At 38.1% G+C, this 23,049-nt stretch overlaps 1 protein-coding gene across 1 annotated transcript in view; it reads right to left on the bottom strand.

Annotated features, from left to right (window-relative positions):
• The window catches only part of ICA1L (islet cell autoantigen 1 like), a 74,214-nt gene that overhangs the window by 21,454 nt on the left and 29,711 nt on the right, over nt 1-23,049 (bottom strand). The window contains exons 3-9 of the mRNA XM_082397142.1: nt 21,582-21,654; nt 16,841-16,964; nt 15,479-15,677; nt 13,592-13,717; nt 12,015-12,113; nt 10,679-10,764; nt 7,684-7,727 (exon numbers count right to left, since the gene is read on the bottom strand). Coding sequence (XP_082253268.1) covers nt 7,684-7,727; nt 10,679-10,764; nt 12,015-12,113; nt 13,592-13,717; nt 15,479-15,677; nt 16,841-16,964; nt 21,582-21,654 — 751 coding nt within the window. The remainder of the gene's footprint in view (nt 1-7,683; nt 7,728-10,678; nt 10,765-12,014; nt 12,114-13,591; nt 13,718-15,478; nt 15,678-16,840; nt 16,965-21,581; nt 21,655-23,049) is intronic.

Raw genomic sequence — 23,049 nt, 5'->3', positions numbered from 1 at the left:
CCCCTGAGTTAACACCGAAGGCATCCAAACAGTCTAGCAGTTACACTAGGCTACCATAATGCAATCGTATTGCTGCTTCTTTGTTACAGACGCATGAATCGTTACACCTGTAAATAAATATGAATTTCTTTTTCACATTATCTTTTTATTTTTGATGTCTAGTGTTAGTAATACATATAATATCTACAGTGTTTTATATTATGTAAGACAATATTGATGTAGGTACTGATAGATGATTCATCTTGTAAACAATGTAAATGTACGGTATTCATAAATACAGCGCAGTCTGTAAAGGTATTTTATCTTCCTTATAATTTTCTTTTTTTAAAATTTTTATTTATTTTTGGCTGCATTGGGTCTTCATTGCTGCTTGCGGGCTTTCGCTAGTGGCAGCGAGCGGGGGCTACCCTTTGTTGCGGTGCACGGGCTTCTCATTGCGGTGGCTTCTCTTGTTGTGGAGCATGGGCTCTAGGCGCGCAGGCTTCAGTAGTTGCAGCATGAGGGCTCAGTAGTTGTGGCACACGGGCTTAGTTGCTCCGTGGCACGTGGGATCTTCCTGGACCAGGGCTCGAACCCGTGTCCCCTGCATTGGCAGGCGGATTCTTAACCACTGCTCCACCAGGGAAGTCTCTTCCTTGTAATTTTCTTAATAACTTTCTCTTTTCTCTAGCTTTATTGTAAGAATACAGTATACAATACATATAACATACAAAATATGTGTTAATTGATTGTTATCAGTGAGGCTTCCATTCAACAGTAGGCTATTAGTAGCTAAATTTTGGTAGAGTCAACAGTTACATGTGGGTTTTCGACTGCAAGGGGGCGAGAGGGGTAGGGGTGGGGAGGCGGGTGGTGTCCCTAACCCCTGCGTTGTTCAAGGGTCAACTACATTTTGTTCTGCCTGCTCTCCACGTCTCTGACACAACAGATATTCATTTTATGTTGAATGAACGAATAAATGATTGGATATGTTGTGTTTTTCAAATCTGTGATAATTTATTACATAGCAATAGAAAACAAATACACTGAACAATACATTATTACTTGAGGTTATTCCTTGAGGATTATAATTTTTCAAGTTAATAACACATGTGTAATATTACCCATGCTGCCTTCTACTGGTTTATTTGCTCATGCCTGTATCAGACTCAGGATTTCCTGGTGGAGGAGTGGAGCTGGTCATCTCTGTGTTCCCTGGTCCTAGCACAGGCCCTGGACAGATGCTCTAAGACGAGCTGACACTTGGCAAAACTGTGAAGTTGATGCAATTTTTGTGCCAAACTTCCATATCCTATACTGCAAGGTGTGGGGACCTGGAAACTAGTAACAGCTAATGTGGCTACAGAGCTTGCTGAGTGCCTGGCGCTTTTCTCAGGGCTTGGTGCACGTTACCATGGTGATCCTCATAAAAACCCTGCCGGGTGGTGCCATGACCAAGGCATCCCCACCTCGCAGATGAGGCACTAGTAAGGCAAGAAGTCGAGTAACTTGCTCAAAGTCACACAATTAATTAACAGTGGAGCTCAGGTTCAAACCAGACAGCCTGGCTCAAATCTGTGTTCCTAACAGGGTATGTTGTACGTATGTTAATTCAAAGGCTGCTTTGTTCTTTGAAGAGCTGTGCATAGCTGTGAGCGGCATCTCCACATTTCTCGTTTACAGTAGTGATTTCATATGAAGGGAAAGATCAAACACATGTACTTAAAAGACAGCATTTTTTTTAATGTTTAATGTTTAACATTAAAAAATCAAACATACAAAAAACCCATAGGCAAACATTATTTTTTTTAAAAATTATCTCTAAGTTTTGGGCCTATATTGAGATAAATTATGCCCTATTACTACACTAGGAGCCAGTTTTCTTAGAGTCTGTTTCCCACATCTCTACCTAATTTGCAACCCAGTATAGACAGATACCAAAAAAAAAAAAAAAATCCAAGATAGGGAATTCCCTGGTGGACCAGGAGTTAGGACTTGGCATTTTCACTGCCGGGGCCAGGGTTTGATCCCTGGTTGGGGAACTAAGATTCCTCATGCCATGCAGTGTGGCAAAAAAAAAAGAATGACAAAAAAGCAAAATCCAAGATTTTTACATCTTCAACTATTATTAGGACCATTTTTAATTAAAAAAGAATTTTATTGCAATATAGTTGATGTACAATATTATATGTTACAAGTGTACAACATAGTGGTTCATAATTTTTAAAGGTTATGCTCCATTTATAATTATTATAAAATGTTGACTATATTCCCTGTGTTGTACAATATATACTTGTAGCTTATTTATTTTATACACAGTAATTTGTACCTCTTAATCCTTTAGCCCTATTTTTCCCCTCCCCTCCTCCTTCTCCCCACTGGTAACTACTAGTTGGTTCTCTATATCTGTGTGCCTGGGGTTTTTTTGTTATGTTCACTAGTGTGTTGTATTTTTTAGATTCCACATATAAGTGACATCATACAGTATTTGTCTTTCTCTGACTTATTTCACTTAGCAGAATACCCTCCAAGTCCATCCATGTTGTTGCAAATGGCAAATTTTCATTATTTTTTTATGACTGAGTACATATACACTATATCTTCTTTATCCATTCATCTATTGATGGACATTTAGGTTGCTTCCACATCCTGGCAATTGTAAGTAATGCTGCTATGAACATTGAAATGCATGTATCTTTTTGAATAACTGTTTTGGGGTTTTTTTTGCATACATACCCAGGAGTGGAATTGCTGGGTCATATGGCAGTCTTATTTTTAGTTTTTGGAGAAACCTCTATACTTTTTTCCACAGTGGCTGCACCAATTTACATTCCCACCAGCAGTGTACAAAGGTTCCCTTTTCTCCATATTCTCACCAACATTTGTTACTTGTGGTCTTTTTGATGATAGCCATTCTGACAGGTGTGAGGTGATACCTCATTATGGTTTTAATTTGCATTTTTCTGATGATTAACAATGCTGAGCATATTTTCATGTTCCTGTTGGCCATCTGTATGTCTTCTTTGGAAAGATGTCTATTCAGGTCTTCTGCCCATTTTTTAATTAGGTTGTTTTTTTGATGTTGAGTTGTATGAGCTGTTTATGTATTTTGGATAACAACCCCTTATCAGTCACATCATTTGCAAATTGCTTCTCCTATTGCATAGGTTGCCTTTTCATTTTGTTGATGGTTTCCTTTGCTGTGCAAAAGCTTTTAAGTTTGATTAGGTCCCATGCGTTTATTTTTGCTTTTATTTCCCTTGCTTTAGGAGATGAATCCAAAAAAATATTGCTATGATTTATGTCAAAGAGTGTTCTGCATATGTTTTCCTCTAGGACTTTTATGGTTTCCAGCCTTACATTTAGGTCTTTAATCCATTTTGAGTTTATTTTTGCCATTGGCAGCAATGTGGATGGACTTGGAGGGTATCATGCTAAGTGAAATAAGTCAGACAGAGAAAGACAAATACTATGATGTCACTTATATGTGGAATCTAAAAAATACAACAAACTAGTGAACATAACAAAAAAACCCCAGGCACACAGATACAGAGAACCAACTAGTAGTTACCAGTAGGGAGAGGGAAGAGGGAAGTGCAATTTTGGGGTATGAGATTAAAAGGTACAAACTATTACATATAAAATAAGCTATAAGGATATATTGTATAACACACAGAATATAACCAATATTTTATAATAATTGGTGGGTTGGCCAAAAAGTTCATTTGGGTTTTTCCATAAGATGTTATGGAAAACCCCAAAAGAACTTTTTGGCCAACCCAATATAAACGGAGCACAACCTTTAAAAATTGTGAATCACTATGCTGTACACTGTAACATATAATATTGTACATAAACTATACTTCAATAAAAAAAGGGATATAACTGCTGATACAGCAGGCTTTAAAAGACAAAATAATACTATAGATGGATAGTGAAACTACAACAATGTCCATTATATTTCATTTATGACTGTTAAAAAAATGTTCTCTACTTAGGTACAGGATTATGCATGCAAAATTAGCTAACCTTTGGAACGTAAGTCTGAAGGTATGTTAGATATATGAGCTCATGATTATTATAGCTTCTTAGTTTCTTTTATCAATATGGTCTGTATTTATGTGTATACTTAAAAATACCTATCACATTTATTGGACACCTACTGTGTGCTATATAGATGATAAATATATCTAGCCCTAATGTCCTGCAAGGCAGGAGTGTATGACTCATTTTTCAGATAAGAAAAATGAAAGAGGCATAAATGACTTGTTTTTAAAAAAAAGCCAGCATTCAAACCCAGATTTTTCTGGCTCCAAAGCTAGAGTAATTCATATATATGTTGACTGTACATATAATATATATTTATTTAAAAATAAGAACACGAAAAAAAAATAAGAACACGAATTTAAATATGAGGATAATTTTGAAACAATCATACAACCCTGTGAAATGAATATCTACACTAAAAGCACCTATCTTAGAGAAGACCAGAATTCCCTAAAGAAGACAACTGGACCCTCTAATTAGGTACTGCTTGAAAGCTAACTCATTGCTGAGCAGAGCCTCCAGTTCTGCCTGACCAGGAAGCCTGGACTGAGACCCGGGGCAGCTGCAGAGCATATCCTACTGCCTGCCCAGGCAGGGAAGCAAGTCAGCAGCCCCACCCAACAGGGGAGCATGGCCCCAGCCCACCTGACCAGGATGCCCTAAAAGGGACCCTGGGGTCCCTCCCAGCCCAGCTCACAGTACTGCCCAGCAGCATACCCGAGTCTATAGCCCTGCCTGGCAGCAGAGCCCAGCCTACGTCCATGCCCAGTTGCTGGGCACATCCTGCAGTCTCACTTAGGCAGGGAGCCCAGTCAATGACACCCCCCAACTGTGGGGTACAGTATGAGGCCCCACCCTACCAGGAAGTCTGGCCAGCGACCTTGCCCAAAAGCCGAGCACAGCGATAGTCCTGCCCAATTATGAAACTCAGCCTGTGGCTCTGCCTGATCGCAAAGTACGGGCTGAGGCTGCATCAGATCGTGAAGCCCTGCTGCAGCCCCACCTGCATGCAGAGGCCAGGCAGCAGCAGCATCTGGTGAGGGAGCACAGCCAGTGACCCTGCCTGACTGGAGGTGATTGCAGAGCCCAGCTAGTAACACTGTCTGACCCTAGAGCACAGCACCACCTGACCACAGAGCCCAGCCAGCAGAACTGCTTGAACACAGAGCCCGGCAAGTAGCCTGACCACCTCCACCACCTGAGAGCAGGGGCAGCAAGTTCACCCAACCAGAGACCGTGACCCATTATAGTTAAACTGTCTAAAGTCAATGACAGAATTTTGAAAGCAGCAAGAGAAAAGTGACTTGTCACATTCAAGGGAAACCCTATAAAACCATAAGCAGATTTCTCTGGAGAAACTTTGCAGGCCAGGAGAGAGTGGGATGATATATCCAAAATATTGGAAAAAAAAAAAAACTGTCAATGAAGAATACTGTATCAGCAAAGCTGTGCTTCAGAAGTGAAGACCTGATAAAGACTTTCTCAAACAAACAAAAGCTGAGAAAGTTCATTACCACTAGACCTGCCTTACAAGAAATGCTAAAGGGCATTTTACAAGCTGAAATAAAAGGATGCAAATTAACCTTGTAAAAATGCATGAATGTGTACAACTCATCAGTAAAGGTAAATATATAGTCATAGTCAGATTCTGTAATGTTGTAACAGTGGTGCATAAATCACTTTCAATTCCAGTTTAAAATTTAAAAAACAAACATATTAAAAATAACTATAATAATTTGTTACTGGACACACAATGTAAAAGACATGTAAACTGTAACATCAATAACCTAAAATGTGAGGGGAGGAGTAGAAGTATAGAGTTTCTGTATGCTATCAAATTAAATTGTTATCAGCCTAAAATAATGTTATAAATATAAGACATTTTATTATAAGCCTCATGGTAATCACCAAAAAAACCCTGTAATAGGTACATAAAAAGTTAAGATAAAAGAATCAAAGCATACCACCACAAAAAGTCATCAAGTCACAAAGGAAGATAGCAAGAAAGGAATAAGGGAACAAAGGAACTACAAAACAGTCAGAAAACAATGAACAAAATGGCATTAGTAAATCCTTACTTATCAATAATTAAATGTAAATGGATTAAATTCTCCAATCAAAAGACATTTTACCCGCTGAACGGATTAAAAAAAACAAGATCCATGCTGCCTACAAGAGACTCACTTTAGCTTTAAGGATACATACACAAAGACTGAGAGTGGAGGGATAGAAAAACATATTCCATGCAAATGGAATGCAAAAGAGAGCAGGGGTAGCTACACTTACTGGATATTCACATGCAAAAGAATGAAATTAAACTCTTATCTTACACCACTCACAAAAATTAACTCAAAATGGATTAAAGACTTAAATGTAATAATCTGAATCTGTAAAATTCCTAGAATAAAAAACAGAGAAAAAACTCCTTGACGCTGGTCTTGGCAATGATTTTTGGTATATGACACAAAAAGCTCAAGACACAAAAGCAAAAATAAACAAGTGGGACTACATCAAACTAAAAATCTCTGGGGAAAAAAAAAAAAGATCAAGAAAATGAAAAGGCAATCTGCAGAATAGGTAGAATATCTGCACACCATAGATGTGATAAGGGGTTCATATCTAAAATATATAATGCACTAATACAACTCAATATTAAAAAAACCAACAACAATAATCTGATTTTTAAAATGGGCAAAGTAGACATTTTTCCAACCAAAGACATATAAATGGCCAATAGGGACACGAAATGGTGCTCAACAGTACTAATGAAATCAAATACAAATCAAAACCACAATGAAATATCACCTTATGCCTGTTAGAATGGCTGTTATAAAAAAGACAGGAGATAAATGCTGGTGGTGATGTGGAGAAAAAGGAAGCCTTGTGTACTGTTGGTGGGAATGTCTAAATTGGTATAGCCATTATGAAAAACAGTATGGAGGTTCTTCAAAAAATTAAAAATAGAACTACTATATGATCCAGCAATTCCACTTCAGGGTTTATATACAAAGGAAATGAAATCACTATCTCGAAGTGGTATCTGCACCCTCATGTTCATTGCTGCACTGGTTCATTGCTGTTCAAGAGGGCATTATGTTAAGTGAAATAAGTCAGACAGAGGAAGACACCATGACCTCACTTAAATGTGAGATCTAAAAAAGCCGAACTCCTAGAGACAGAGAGTAGACTGGTGGTTGCTAGGGCCTGGGGGATGCGGAAAATGGGGAGATTGGCCAAAGGGTACAACCTTCCAGTTATAAGATGAGTAAGTTCTGGGGATCTAACATATAGCATGTAACTATAGTTAAAAACAATTGCTAAGAGAGTAAATCTTAAATGTTCTTATGCCCAAGATAAATATGGTAACTATGTGAGATGATAGATGTGTTAACTAATCTTATGGTGAAAATCATTTTGCAATACTAACATATACCAAATCATCACACTGTGCACCTTAAACTTACAGTGTTACATGTCAATTACAGCTCCTCAATAAAGCTGGGAAAAAAGGCGAACTCAAGTTTGTACAGAGAGACTTATAAAGGGACTTAACATTTTTTAATTGAATGGATATTAACACAATCCCCAAAGGCTGTAATAAACTGTTTCGACATTTAAATGTGATCATTTCACATTTTAATGAATTTACCATCTTACCTGGTTCACTTCCCAAGCTCACTTCCTCATCTGACAAAACTAACCTAAAGTAAAGACAAAAAAATCCAAAGATTTTGGTTAAAATACATTTGGGACTCATACTCTACAAACAGTTTTATGTGGCTTAAAAAAATTTTTTTTTAACTGAGGAGACATATAAAATAGTTGTCTGGTAGATCTCCTAAAATCTGAGACAAATCTTCTCTAGAGCTACACAGACTGTAAAAATAATCCTTCACCTCTTATTCTTTCAATGTATATTTACTGAGTATTGATGAAGCACTAAGCACCACGTTCAGCATGGTAAACGCTGTGCTAAATACTATACCACAGAGAACATCTGTCACCAATGCCATCAAGTATGAAGTTTAGTTTTCAAGCATTAAAAGGTTTTTTGCTCATCCCACTACTGGGCATATACCCTGAGAAAACCATAATTCAAAAAGAGACACGTACCACAATGTTCACTGCAGCACTATTTACAATAGCCAGGACATGGAAGCAACCTAAGTGTCCAACAACAGACGAATGGATAAAGAAGATGTGGCACATATATACAATGGAATATTACTCAGCCATAAAAAGAAATGAAATTGAGTTATTTGTAGTGAGGTGGATGGACCTAGGGTCTGTCATACAGAGTGAAGTAAGTCAGAAAGAGAAAAACACATACCATATGCTAATGCATATGTATGGAATCTAAAAAAAATGGTACTGATGAACCTAGCAGCAGGGCAGGAATAAAGACGCAGACACAGAGAATGGACTTGAGGACACGGGGGTGGGGAGGGAAGCTGGGGCAAAGTGAGAATAGCATTGACATATATACCCTACCAAATGTAAAATAGCTAGCTAGTGGGAAGCAGCAACATAGCACAGGGAGATCAGCTCCGTGCTTTGCAAAGACCTAGAGGGGTGGGATAGGGAGTGTGGGAGGGAAGCTCAAGAGGGAGGGGATATGGGGATATATGTATGCATATGGCTGATTTACTTTGTTGTACAACAGAAACTAACACAGCATTGTGAAGCAATTATACTCCAATAAAGATGTATAAAAAAAAAAGGTTTTGCTCAAGAATACTTGGGAACTAGAGGGAATGAAGAATTGTAGAAAAAATGGAATACTGTATTTTGAACAACAAAGTGATGTTTACAAAAGAAGGCACATTTGCCTAAAACATTCCAAACCAATATTAATTTTGGAAATTTATATCATCCATCTGGTATAATAATAAAAAAATGAGATAAAGAAATTGAACCAGATTTAGTTATTATTCCTGGGGTATAACCTCACAACTCTAGTATTGGAGGGTTTTTTAAAATAAGTCTTTTGGGACTTCCCTGGTGGCACAGTGGTTAAGAATCCGCCTGCCAATGCAGGGGACACGGGTTCGAGCCCTGGTCCGGGAAGATCCCACATGCCGCAGAGCAACTAAGCCTGTGTGCCACAACTACTGAAGCCCGTGTGCCTAGAGCCTGTGCTCCTCAGCAAGAGAAGCCACCGCAATGAGAAGCCCACGCACTGCAGTGAAGAGTAGCCCCCATTCACCACAACTAGAGAAAGCCTGTGCACAGCAACAAAGACTCAACGCAGCCATAAATAAATAAATTAATTAAAAAAAAAGAGTTTAAAGACACTTAAAAAGCAATATAGCATTTATTTGCAAATACTACAAAAATAAGCCTACAGAGCAAACAGATACTTTGATTTGGGATGAAATTTCCAACGACAGAATACATAGATGGTGTTTTAAACACTCTGAATGGAAGAGAAGGTGAAGTGCTTTGGAATCTGTTAGTTAACTCAAAAGGTAGCTTTCGGACTTCCCTGGCGGCGCAGTGGTTAAGAATTCGCCTGCCAATGCAGGGGGCACAGGTTCGATCCCTGGTCTAGGAAGATCCCACATGCCGAGGAGCAACTAAGCCCGTGCACCACAACTACTGAGCCTGTGCTCTAGAGCCTCCGAGCCACAACTACTGAAGCCCGCATGCCTAAAGCCCGTGATCCACAACAAGAGAAGCCACCGCAATGAGAAGCTCGCACACCGCAACAAAGAGTAGCCCCCACTCGATGCAGCTAGAGAAAGCCTGTGCGCAGCAACGAAGACCCAATGCAGCCAAAAATAAAATAAATAAATAAAAATTTTTTTTAAAAAGGTAGCTTTCATAATGCTGAAGATGTATGAGAAGATTCTGAATAAAACTTTCATAAAATGTGATAATGGAAATATTTACCAATTTAATATAATTAATGTACAATTTTAAATGTCAATGTATAATGAAGTTAATACATTTAATTCATATCTATACATTTGATTGTGTAATCTACATACTAAAACATTTATATATCTAAGTTAGTAAAAACATTTGTATTTCCCCCTAGAGAAAAGGGTGAAATACTTATATTTCAGATCCCCTTCCACTCAACAATATATGGTTGTCATTGTTTGGGCCTATTTCTGGGTTCGCTATTATACTCAGTGCAGTCTGGTTAAAATGACAAGTGGCAGTTCTGAAAGGAAAACAAAGGTAAAATGTAATTAAAGGGAAGGAAAGAGGCAACATGAAAGATGTGCACAGCAAGAGCCTCCATTTTCAGGTAACCAATCCCAGTCCTATCTGTGTTGTTTTCGAGACAGATTTTCCATAGCTTCTGTCTCACAGCTGCTGGCACCTGTCCCTTTCTTTTTCAAGCTGCCCCTTCTGGGATTCACTAGGTAGAGACTCTTAATACAAGGCTCAGTCTCCCACACTATAGAATTTGGGTTTATCACCCAAACTGTTCTGTATTCCTATCATCAACTTTGCCTGCCATGTTAAAAATGGGGGAGGGGGGTGGTAGGTTTCAAAACAAATGTTTAACGTTAATAGGAAAAATGACAGAGAAATAAGTATTCGGTAAACCAAAGAAGAAGCAACTCTTTCCAAATATATGGTACAATGGTAATGGTATCCAGAACTTCCATAACATGATTTATAACTTTTGTCTGCTTACTTATTGAGGTTTTCCGGGAGAGAACTGCCTTCTATTCGTTCTTCCTTGTGCTCTTCAGTAAGCTTGACTGGAGTGTCTTGTAGTTGCTAAGGGTAAGAAATTCAATGTTAAGTAGATGCAAAGAATCTGTTGCTCTCTTTGCGCAAACGAAAATGAGAACAAAAATTCTAAAGAACAATATAAAATAGGAAGAGTTATGAAGTAGAAAGTGTGAGATATGGGAGATGTATGCTGATGTAATTTGACCCAAGCCCTGTGTCCTTTGTCTCCTGGCAGCCTGTAGCCACTACGCACACCATGGGCCAGCCACAGGGTTCACCACTCTGTGATATGCCAAAGAAAAGGAAGACTTACACTGTGTCGCCAGCCGGTACTGCAACGTTCTAAATACAACTAAAGATTTTCAACTTCAAGTCTGAGCAGAAATTGGATATTAAATTTCCCTAAATACACAGTATGCTATACAGTAAAGCATTAACATAGAAAAAGTAAAAAACAAAACACATACACAACAACATAAAACGAATTCAAGGGCATCTACCAAAAACAGAAGATGCTATGTCAGAACCTGACTTAAAAATCCATACTAAGCCCGTGTAATATACAGTTGCAGGATATGAACCCATCACAGATATCACATCCAACTTAGGCACACTCAACATTTTCAAGCTCTACTGAAAATAAAGCAGAATGATAAGTTCAAAGGTACTGAAACCTAGCTTACCAGAACGGAAGAAATGATTAACACAGTGCTTCTCTGCTGGATAAGCCATATGCACAGAAGGTTGACAGGAAGGGTACATTTTCACGTAGGTGTTACAGAAAGAGCTGACCTAATACAGTAGTCTCTTCAGAGGCAACCACACATACATAATGACCAAAACTGGCATAATTTTTGTATCATGAATCACATCTATGACATGAGTGTAAAAGTAAAGCAAGGAGATTTTTAACTCCTAAAATTGTCAGGTGGGTAATGTGGTCATTTTTGAAAACACATTACCACTTTCCATCACTTGTTCCTCTTAAGTTTTTCCTTTCCATAACCTTTTCTCTCTTTTGTATTTTAATTTTCTTTTCACTTTCTCTTTCTTTTATTCCCCCTTCCCCCCACCCTACTAATATCTTGAGCCCACCAGCAGTATTTCCATGTATTTGCTTAGTGCTGCTGGTAGAATCTGGAATCAGGGAACTTCAGAAAAATGGCTGAAAGAGTGTAGAAAAATGTTTCCCAGAATTTGTAAAGTTGAAATTAGGCTTAGCAAAATGTAGTTTCAAAGTTATTATCCAAATGAAGTGTAATAAATCTAAGAAAAGACCATTGAAAGAAATGTACCTTGAGAGCTACAAAATCATATGGATGAAAGCCAATACAGGTCCCATGGATTTGGGACATCATTCGAGCTGTTTTCTCCCAGAATCCAAGCAGTGTCCTCTGCAGAAAAAGAAAAGGTGACACTACAGTTCTCCTTCCTCTCCTCTTTTTTCAGTGCTATTTTTCCTCACTATAGTAGATGAATAGTTGTCAAATAAGAAGAAGTAGGAACTAAAATCAATTTCCAAGTTTGGGGAAACAGCAAGCACTGTAAACAGTAATTCTCCATAAGAATTGGCATTGTATCTGCATGTATGTGTGCCTATCTGTATACAGCACTGAAATGTACACTGGAGCCAGCTAGAGAGTAATTGCAGCCGAGAGAATGAAACTGGCAGATTAGAACACTGTCTGAGGAATCAAAAAGAAAAATGGTAAAAGCACCAAAATATCGTATTTGCATTAGAAGTATATGTATAAATCTTTATGTTGGTAAGCATATAATACAAACCTTTATTAATTGGAGTAAAATAATTTGTACCACTAAATTTGGACTTTCATTTAGAGTTCAAGAAAGACTTGTCAAAAAAATGTGTTATCAAGCTAACTCAAGTAATTCTCCCTGCAGTGGAAGCACGGAGTCTTAACCACTGGGCCACCGGGGAAGTCCTGTCACATACTTTTATTTTCAAGTGCATCCTCTCTTGATTTCTTGAATTCCACAGTGCTGAACTGAATTAGGCAGATTCCCTAAAAGCAGCAGCGAATATCCATTTCCTTTCGTTTGTTATTGTTTTCTCATGTAAAAAAACGTATTCTCCTATTTTGCCATTTACAAATACCTGATAAAATCAGTAACTGCTACCTGTTAATATCTAACTTACTCATTGTATGCTATTTATGTATGATTTGGAATAAAGTAAGCACAAATGAGACTTCTGAGATTAAAGTGGTGTGGAATGGCAGTTTGGCAGAATGAAAAGAACACAAGACCTAGAATTAGAAAACTTAAGTTTCTAAGCCCAACATTGCCATTTAATTCTCATTTAATTCTCGCTTTCCTCATCCATAAAAATGATAGAAAAGTGTTGCTCTGGGCTCTAGGCATGTAGGCTTCAGTAGCTCTGGCATTTGGGCTCAGTAGTTGTGGCTCACGGGCTCCAGAGAGCAGGCTCCGCAGTCCGGGGCCACAGCATATTTGCTTCAAATGAAACTGTATGTAGAACTAGTTTAAAATAGAGTAGCTCTGAATGAACCGAGGCTAATAGGCCTTGAATCCTGCCTCCTCTCCACATTCCCCTCCTCAACCCTAGACAGTCCGTAAAGTGTCTGTCTGTCTCTCCTAGGATACCAAAGGGAATAATGTGAAGCTATGGGAGTAGGCAAAGAAAGACCCTAAGGTCTTTTCCAGTCTGAAAAGACTGGAAAAGTCTTTTCCATTCATGATTCTGAATTTCATAACTCAATAAGTCAATTTCAGCAAGGTCAAAGGAATCTGATCAATTATACAGTTTTTTTGCACCCTTTAGACAACTTTTAAAAAGGAATCTCACCACTCATCTTTACTGCAAGGACATGCTGACCATGGAGGTGGGTACCTGGTAGGTAGCGAGTGAATGAGACAACATATTGCAGCGACTAGCTCCAAGTAAATCCACTTTCTGACAAACATCCATCTTTAACTTGTCAAAAGAAGCTTTGCTATTTCTCACTTGGATCTGTACCTGCAACCACAAAAGTGTTAATTATTATTGCTTATAATACAGAAATAAATATACCACACAGGTTTATGATACATGTTTTCAGACACATGAAATTATAATAAAGAAGACTAATTCCCTTTCCCTGTATTATTTCAAAATTAATGGAAAAGATTTTGGTTATTTTTAGTAACTGTAGGAGATTCTTTCCAGCAGATATCTTTATGCTGAGAAACTATGTGATGAAAGATAGAAAGTACATAGTTAAGGAAAAAAAACCAAACAGATTCCAAATAAAAACAAACATCCAAAACTACTGATGGATAATATTTAGCTAAGAAATAGTAGAAGAATAAATGAAAAGAGGACATAGTAAAAGTGTTGAGAAACATTAATAATAATTCTGAATCATACAGATATATTTATAAACTTAAATACAGGCTTATTATATTTCTTACAAATGAGTCATTTATCACCAAGTAGTGTGAATACTCAACTTTAAATATACTCATTCATTCATTCGACAAATACTTATGAGCTATCTATTATGTGCCAGGCACTGTTCCAGGCACTGGGATGCTGTGGTGAACAAACAATGTTCTTCCACACCATCCCTGAGTGAGGAGGCCCAGGAAAAAAAGAAAATAAATATATAACATAATCTCAAGTCACAAAGATAATATATAAATGCAACAGAAATGGGTGACAACTTTTGATTAGATGGTCAGGGAAGCCCTTGGTGAGTTCATGCGTGATGTGTGAACTGGGGTAGGAAGATGATGAGCGGGCCCTGCTAAGACCCTGAGGAGAGCCTTCTAGACCCAGGGAAAAGGAAGGACAAAAGTCCTGGGTGTGGGAGGTGTTTGCAGAGCAGGAAGGAATAGGGTAGAGCCAATTCCTTCCTCAAGCATAGAAAGGGCTGGAGCACAGAAAGTAAGTACTGTACAAGACATGGCAGCAGAGGGACCAGGGATCAGACTGTGCAGGGCTAGTTGGGTCTAGATGAGAGGTGTGGATTGTATTCTTTTTTTTTTAATTGAGGTGAAATTCACATAACATATACTTAACCGTTTTAAAACTGTACAATTCAGTGACACTAGTGCATTGACAATGTTGTGCAACCACTCCCTTGGAGTGTATTCTAATTGTCAAGGATTATAAAGGGGACAGAATAACAGGTTGCCTGAGGCCATGTGTCCAGCTACTGCCCAGGTCTGTTGGAGTAATCACTGAGGCAAAGAACTTGTAACGGCTAGTAAAAAGACTCCATCAATACTAAATATAAATATGGATTTTTATTATAGGCACTTTATGAAGGAGTGAGTGAATTTTACTATTCATGTATGGAAAATTCAGGGAATACAATTTATAATAAGGAGTTTACTTAGCAAAATATATGTTCACACATATCGTTGCTTTAACAGTTTGTGGTCAAACTATGTACTGTGGCAGAATGAAAAATTTGATAACCTTCACTTATAATTAATAATCATTTTACATGAGTTTTTACTTAAGGTTTTTTCCTGACTAATGAACTGTTTTCCTCCTGCAAACAACTCCTAAAAGTCCAGGCAGGCAACATTTAAAAGGTAGATCTATAATGCCACTCAAAGAGTAAAAAAAAAAAAAAGTGTGACAACCTTTTGTACGTTAACTGAAGATTTCCAAGCAACCAAGAATTTATAAGATAACACATTTTCCAAAAATAGTCCAACGTTTTATACTCTTGATTAAATTACTCTGTAGAGCTTCAAGAAAACATAAAAAAGGGATGTATTTTCATACTTTTCGGAACTTTTCCATTTGCTTTAAGGTGTCTGGGTCCAGTTCCTGGGATACGTCTTTCATCCACAGCAGAGCTCCCCTATATTCTGTGCGCGCCTGCTCCATCCGATTAACTGTCATCAAGGTATCAGACACTGCCCTTTCACTGAATGTTGCTACTTCTTGCTTAAGACGAGACAGCGGAGTATACAGAGCCAATCTAATGGCAAAGAGGTAAAAATAAGAGGCATGTACGTCCCATAAGCAAAATAAAACAAAAACAACCATAAAGCATAACTTGCTATTAAGATGAGTCTATAAACAGGAAATTATTAAGATGCCTAAGAAAATCAGAAAGCAAATAAGGATCATACAGTTAACTTTGAACTGTTAATAAAGATGTGTTTATCTCGCTCCCTTTTCTTGTTTTAGGAAATATCAATATATGATTTTTGCAACATTTTAGATGTTTATCCATGTATAAACAATCTGCCAAGTAAATCTGCCATTTAGAAAAGAATTCCTTGAGTAAAGAGATCCTATATTTATAAAGCATAATCCTAAAAGCAGAAAGCCTTTCTTTTGACAAATTTAGGGAAAACCTGGGTATAGAAAAGCAGATAAAATGCTAGATGAAGGAATGAGGATAAAATTCTTAGCAGCTGAGGATAAGAACAAGAGAAAAAAAGATTTAAGAAACACAAGTCAAACCCAGCTCCTCTGGTCTGCTTTTGACTTAGTGGCAATAGAGGGGCTTTTATTGGCTTTCTCTTTGTCACCTCCTTAAAGGTGGACTTTTGCACTAATATGGTGTTTCAGAATAAAGCCACTTAAGTTATATATCGTCATTACAGGTCCAATAAAGTCTATTTTTATTTTTCTCTAGAAAATGCAAAGATTTTGGCTTTATTTAGTAATTGTAGGAGATTCTTTGCAGCAGGTATCTTTATGTTAAAAAGTTGTAAAATAATGAATGCAAAGTATATAATTAAGAAGACAAAATTTCCTCTGCCTAAAAAGAGGAAAAGTTCCAATGTCCTCATAGATAGTATAATATTCAAAAAGTGAAAAAAATATATATATATATTTAAATTTTAGCCATTCTGTGCCTCTGTTACATTAAACCACTTAAGAAATTTAAGTACAGGCCTAAAGTCTATTTCTAGGAATTAAGCAACCTGTGAATGTCAATTTTTAAATAATTATTTTAAATTCAAAATAAATAAGAGTTAGGCATCAAAACAACTATATACTGCAATATACTTCTCTTTTAACCCTCTACTGGAATGAAGAGAAACCTTTACAAATATGCAAATTTAACTACACACATCAAAACTGTCATACTGACTACAAATTTAAGGATGATGCAAAACCATGATAAACCTTTGATTGGCTGAAGAACAGAGTGCCTTGCCAGTGGCATCCATCATTTTGCCAGCCTGCGTTGTATCCCGTTCTCCTTGGAACTTTAAAAAGAGCCCTAGTTCGTTTTCTTCCTCCGATATAACTAGGGAAAAAATGACAGTATAGTTCATTGTTTCATTTCATCATTGGTTTAAAACACACACACACACACACACACACACACACACACACACACGACTAAAATTCTCACAGCAATCATTCTCTATACATAAGAATTACATGGGGGTGGAAGGAGAGACACTTATTTTTAAAATGCAAATTCCTGGGCTTCATCTCCAGAGATTCTGATTTTACAGGTCTGAGGATCTGTTTTTTTTTTTTTAAACAAGCACTCCAGATGATTTTGATGCACTGACTCCATGGACCTCACTTCGGGGAAGACTGATCTTTAGTGAAAAAAAAAATTCCAAAACAATAAAATAAAACAAAACCACAGATGACGCATTTTCAAACGTGCAGAGATGCATTTTAGGATCATTGCCTCTTACAAAGTATTTGAGGTTTTCTATTTATCTATTTATTTTATTTATTTATTTTTGGCTGCATTGGGTCTTCGTTGCTGTGCGCAGGCTTTCTCTAGTTGCGTCAAGCGGGGGCTACTCTTCATTGCAGTGTGCAGGCTTCTCATTGCAGTGGCTTCTCTTGTTGCGGAGCACAGACTCTAGGCACACGGGCTTCAGTAGTTGTGGCTTGGGGGCTCGAGAGTGCAGGCTCAGTAGTTGTGGTGCACAGGCTTCTCATTGCAGTGGCTTCTCTTGTTGCGGAGCACAGGCTCTAGGCACACGGGCTTCAGTAGTTGTGGCTTGGGGGCTCGAGAGCACAGGCTCAGTAGTTGTGGTGCACGGGCTTAGCTGCTCCACGGCATGTGGGATCTTCCTGGACCAGGGCTCAAACCCGTGTCCCCTGCACTGGCAGTCAGATTCTTAACCACTGAACCACCAGGGAAGCCCCTGGCTTTCTATTTAAACTTAACTTATTCTTGTCTCCCATCCTGGTTTCATTTTCCTATGCTCAGGATCTCAGACCCACAACTGTCCACGATTTCGCTCCTAAAACCCTTAAAGTTGTCATGTAGTACAATAGTACTCAAAGTGTGGTCCATGGTCCAAGGCCAGTCTAGAACCATTTGCTACCAGCTTGTGACAAATATCAAAACTAAGAAACTATTTAGAAACTTTTACCAATTTGACTGTTTTATATCTATTGAGTCTAATAATAAAAAAGTGTGCCTATATTTTGCATGTCTTCTTTAATTTCATTTTTCTGAAAATTCATTTTTATTGTATTTTCAAAAGTGTCAGTTTATAACAGATTGAAAGTAAAACACAAGACAGAAAATGGCCCTTCACCACAGTTTTAGAAGCACTGATCTAGTGGAAGATGACCCTTTAATCGCAATAAGACAAACAGGTGAGGAAGCCCATAAAGTGTTCAAATCGTGAGCTTAAAGTGAAAAACAAGGACTTCCCTGGTGGCGCAGTGGTTAAGAATCCACCTGCCAACGCAGGGGACACGGGTTCGAGCCCAGGTCCAGGAAGATCCCACATGCTGCAGAGCAACTAAACCTGTGCACCACAACTACTGAGCCTGCGTTCTAGAGCCTGCGAGCCACAACTACTGAGCCTGCATTCTAGAGCCTGCGAGCCACAACTACTGAGCCCATGTGCCACAACTACTGAAGCCTGCATGCCACAACTACTGAAGTCCGCGTTCCCAGAGCCTGTGCTCCACAACAAGAGAAGTCACTGCAATGAGAAGCCCGTGCACTGCAACGAAGAGTACCTCCCACTTGCCGCAACTAGAGGAAGCCCGTGCGCAGCAACAAAGAGCCAATGCAGCCAAAAAACAACTAATTAATAAATTAAAAAAGAATTCTATAAAAAAAAGTGAAAAACATGACAAATGTCATGCTTAATTTCACCCTAGTTTACTGATGGAAAAACTGAAGTTAAAAACTGAAAGGGAAGTCCCTTTTAATACCTCTGAGGCAGCAGGGGAACTCAGGCCTTCTCACTTGCTAGCTGCACCCCCGCCTGGTCCTCCCTGTAGTGCCTACAAGGGAGGTCCTAGGAGAGCACGATGGTGTTTGGGAGAGGGTGTCTACACATTCTGTAGTATCATCTTTAATAAAACCGTGTGCTGTTTTATGAACAATTAACCTGATTAAGAGTGGATTGGATTTGAGGAATCTGGTTAATTTAATATTCTCATTACTTCAAAGATGTACAGATTACACATTTCCTTTGAATCAGAACTTCATAAAATATACCTCAATGAAAACTACTAGAAAAAAAATATTAACTTGTAGATGATCCAGAAAGCTCTCTGAGAACTTGGACTACCTCATTAACAAATATCAATTGAACATGAACCATCATTGAGCCTCATCCCTATCAATGCAGAAAGGGGAGGCGATGAAGCTGAATCTGTGCTAATTCTGTGTTGGGACCTGCTGCCAAAACCTACAGAGACCCTACTCCTATGTGTTCTTCCCCAGCCAAGTTATTCTCGTAAAGCTTTATAGTGCCGGAGGAATCTACTGCAATTGTCCGATGTTAGTCTCAACAGAAGATCTATTAATAAAACAGTATTCAAGAAATCACACAGTCATACACAATCTTGAAGAGAAAGTACATGATGAAATCTACATATGTATATCTCTTCCTTACCCTGAAATGCTCCACCAGCATGCTAAAAGATCTGGTGATTCCAGGACAAAATGCAGTATGCACAAACTTGCCAATGTTTCTTTACCTTTCTATTTCTGTCACAGGACTCCCCTGCTCCAATGATTGCAATGGCTTTTTACTGCTTGGTAAAATATTTAAGGTCCTTAGCAATCTGACTCGAATCTTCCTTTGCTCTTGTATCACCCTACTAGTCCCAATTACAAACTCTTCTGTCATGCAGACTGTTCTCACTCTTTATAACCTTATTCCTTGACTCCAATTCCCTTTCTTCCCACATATTCAACATCTATAAACCTTTTACGTTTTACCTCAATTCCCATCTATGGAGTTGCCTTTACCAATCACTCTAATATACAGTTATTTTTCACTCCAGGAGAATTCAGAGGTATGTCTGTATCACTATCCTGAATTCAATTACACACTATTCTTGTCTCTTATTTTGTTACAAAAAGTTGTTTCTCCAACTATTGCCTTGGGAAAAGGACATAGTTTTACACATGGCAGGCACTCAAAAAATTATCATGCTATAATGGATTTCTTGCTTTAATGGGACAATATATGAACTTTGATTGTAAAATTTTGAGACCAATTTACACAGCTACACAAGAAAACCATTCATTGAGCAAATGTGTATTAAGTATGGACTGTATGCTAGACATTGTTTCTAGGCTAGGAGACACAGAAATAAACAGACAAATTCCTGTCCTTAAGGACAGCATATTCTAGTGGTGGTAAGAAAAACAACAGATAAAATATACAGAATGTTGAATACTGTTAAGTTCTATTGTTAAGTAGACAGACTTATGAGAAAGAAGGGTATTTCATTTTAGATATGGGGGTCAGGGAAGGACTCACTAAAAAGATGACACTTGACCACATACCTAAAGAAGATTGGGAGCCTACTATGCAGATATGCCTACTGTGAAGGAGATTAACATGGCTCACGAGGAGATGAGATTAGAGAAGTTACAGAATCAGAGAGGTGGCCATGTCCAGTAGGGAACCGTAATTAAGGCAGGAGAAGAGATCCAAAGATTGAGTTCCAACCAGAAGAGGCCAAGAGAGGAGAGGGCTTCCCTGGTGGCACAGTGGTTAAGAATCCACCTGCCAATGCAGGGGACACGGGTTCGAGCCCTGGTCCAGGAAGATCCCACATGCCGCGGAGCAACTAAGCCCGTGCACCACAACTACTGAGCCTGTGTGCCACAACTACTGAAGCCCACGCACCTAGAGCCCGTGCTCTAGGCCACCTCAATGAGAAGCCACGCACCGCTATGAAGAGTAGCCCCCGCTCGCCGCAACTAGAGAAAGCCCGCGGGCAGCAACGAAGACCCAACACAGCCATAAATAAAATAAAATAATTTATTAAAAAAAAAATAGAAGAGAGGAGATTCCAGCAGTGGCAGGATACCGAGAAGGAATGACCCTTAAAAAGAAATCCAGGGACGTGTGGTACCTGGAAGCCAAGCGAAGAGAGTGTCTCAAGGAGGGGGCGGATAATCAACTGTGTTAAATAATGTGACACGGACCGAGAATTGGTCCCTGGATTTATTGCTTCATGACTATGACAAGAGCAATCTGGTGGAGTGGTGGGGGTGAAAACCTGACTGGGGTGAGTATGAGAGAAAGTGGAAGGAAAGGAATGGACACTGTGCCTACAGATAATTATGTCTAAATTCCCTGTGGAAGGAGCAGAGGAATGGGATGGCAACTGCTAGAGCAAGTAGGGGTTGAGAAAGAGAGCTTTTAAATGATGGAAGCAAATCCACTTAAGACTCTGGGAAGGAAAACTAAACTCAGCAAAATGAATCTGTCAGAGGATTTGATGAACTGAGGACACTGGGGGATTTGAGAACAGGTCACTGTAAATACTCATTTTTGTCATTAGAAACTGTCCACAAAATAATTCAATAAACTACTATTTTTACATTAAATCTTTCATTTTAAAAAATGCAAATGAATATTTATTTTAAACGGGAATTGTCAGATAGATATCTATGATTTCATACCATTGAGTCTCAGCTGATATTTCTCAACTATCTTCAGAAGTTCAGTGCATGTCTCTTGAATGGAGTGAAAAACCTTTGAAATATAAATTTTATTAGGACAATGTAAAGAACCATAAACAAATATAAAATACTTAAAAAGCACTTCAAAAGCAAAACATTTTCTTATAAGTATGATGTCTATTTTCCTTGACTGTGATATACTTCAGTTTTGGTTTTATTTCAGGTGTAGAAAAAGCACATTTAGATTTCCCCCATGAGGGTTGGAAAAAATGGTGATAAATACATGGGAGCTAATAAAAATTTATAACTGTGGAATTTGTCCTCCCCTCAGCTCCAAACTATCTTAATAGCAAAAAGGTAAATCTAATATAAACTACATCAAACATTGCTTACCACAGATGAAAAGAGTATAGATAGCCTTAGAAAACATTAACTAACTCGGAGTCTGACTTTTCTCCAATATTGGTCTAAGCAAAACAGGTCAGCGAGTTTACCATAAAAATTAAATAATGTGTTACAACATCAAAAATAAATTACTTTTCGATTATTTTTGTTTAGAATTTTCCATGAATATGAATCCCTTCATTATCACTGCTGCTAATAGCTAACAAAAAAATAAAATATCCAGTAGGCTCCCATTTCAAAGCAAGCAAGTGAAAATTTGAGATCAGGACACATACACGTGAGGTAACTCTTCACACATATCTATACATTTGGGTTTTCCCAGAGAAACAAGCCAGCATGGGTTTTAGGGTGCAGCCTAAAGAAGACTCACAAAGTTCTTCGCTGAAGAGTTGCTATGAGACTTTAGTTCCAAAAGACCTTGGCACCGTGGTATATTAGGCCCTAATCCTTTGATTATCAAATGAACTTCCAATATCACCATTAAGCCTGAATGATCTATCTCTGACGTAGTTTTGCTGTTATTTTGACGTTTGATCAGACCAGAGGAAGACTGATAATAGACACTAAAATCTAAATGGAGGAGCAACCATCAATTTTCCACATAAGTTTAAGTATGTTTGGATTACACTTGGTATATGGATTTGGCAAATTAAAAAGCTGTTTTAAATCCATATGGAAGGGGATTAGAAAAGAATACAAAAATGATAGTTCTGTTATGATGAAGTGATTATGACTTTTTTTCCCATGGGTCCTTGAAAGATTTACATAGTATTGCTTTTCACTGTTATAATAAAAATATCTTTTTCAGTTTTAGTGAGGTATAATTTGACAAACAAAACTGTAATACATTTAAAGTGTACAACATGATAATTTAAGTATGCATACTTGTATGTATACTTGAAATGAAACTACTTCTCATTCTTAAAAAAATTAGTACAATTGTGGGAGAAAGTTCTTGGTTGATTCCAAATATTTGTCTAATGGACAAGAATTACACTGAATATAAAATGTCACCCACACATTACCTAATGATGTGAAACAATACAAAAAAATATACATCTGT

Source organism: Balaenoptera borealis, assembly GCF_965194805.1.
Source record: "Balaenoptera borealis genome assembly, chromosome: 6".
Taxonomy (NCBI): Eukaryota; Metazoa; Chordata; class Mammalia; order Artiodactyla; family Balaenopteridae; genus Balaenoptera; species Balaenoptera borealis.
The sequence above is the reverse complement of the archived record's forward strand: the minus strand, read 5'-3'. Positions and strand labels throughout refer to the sequence as shown.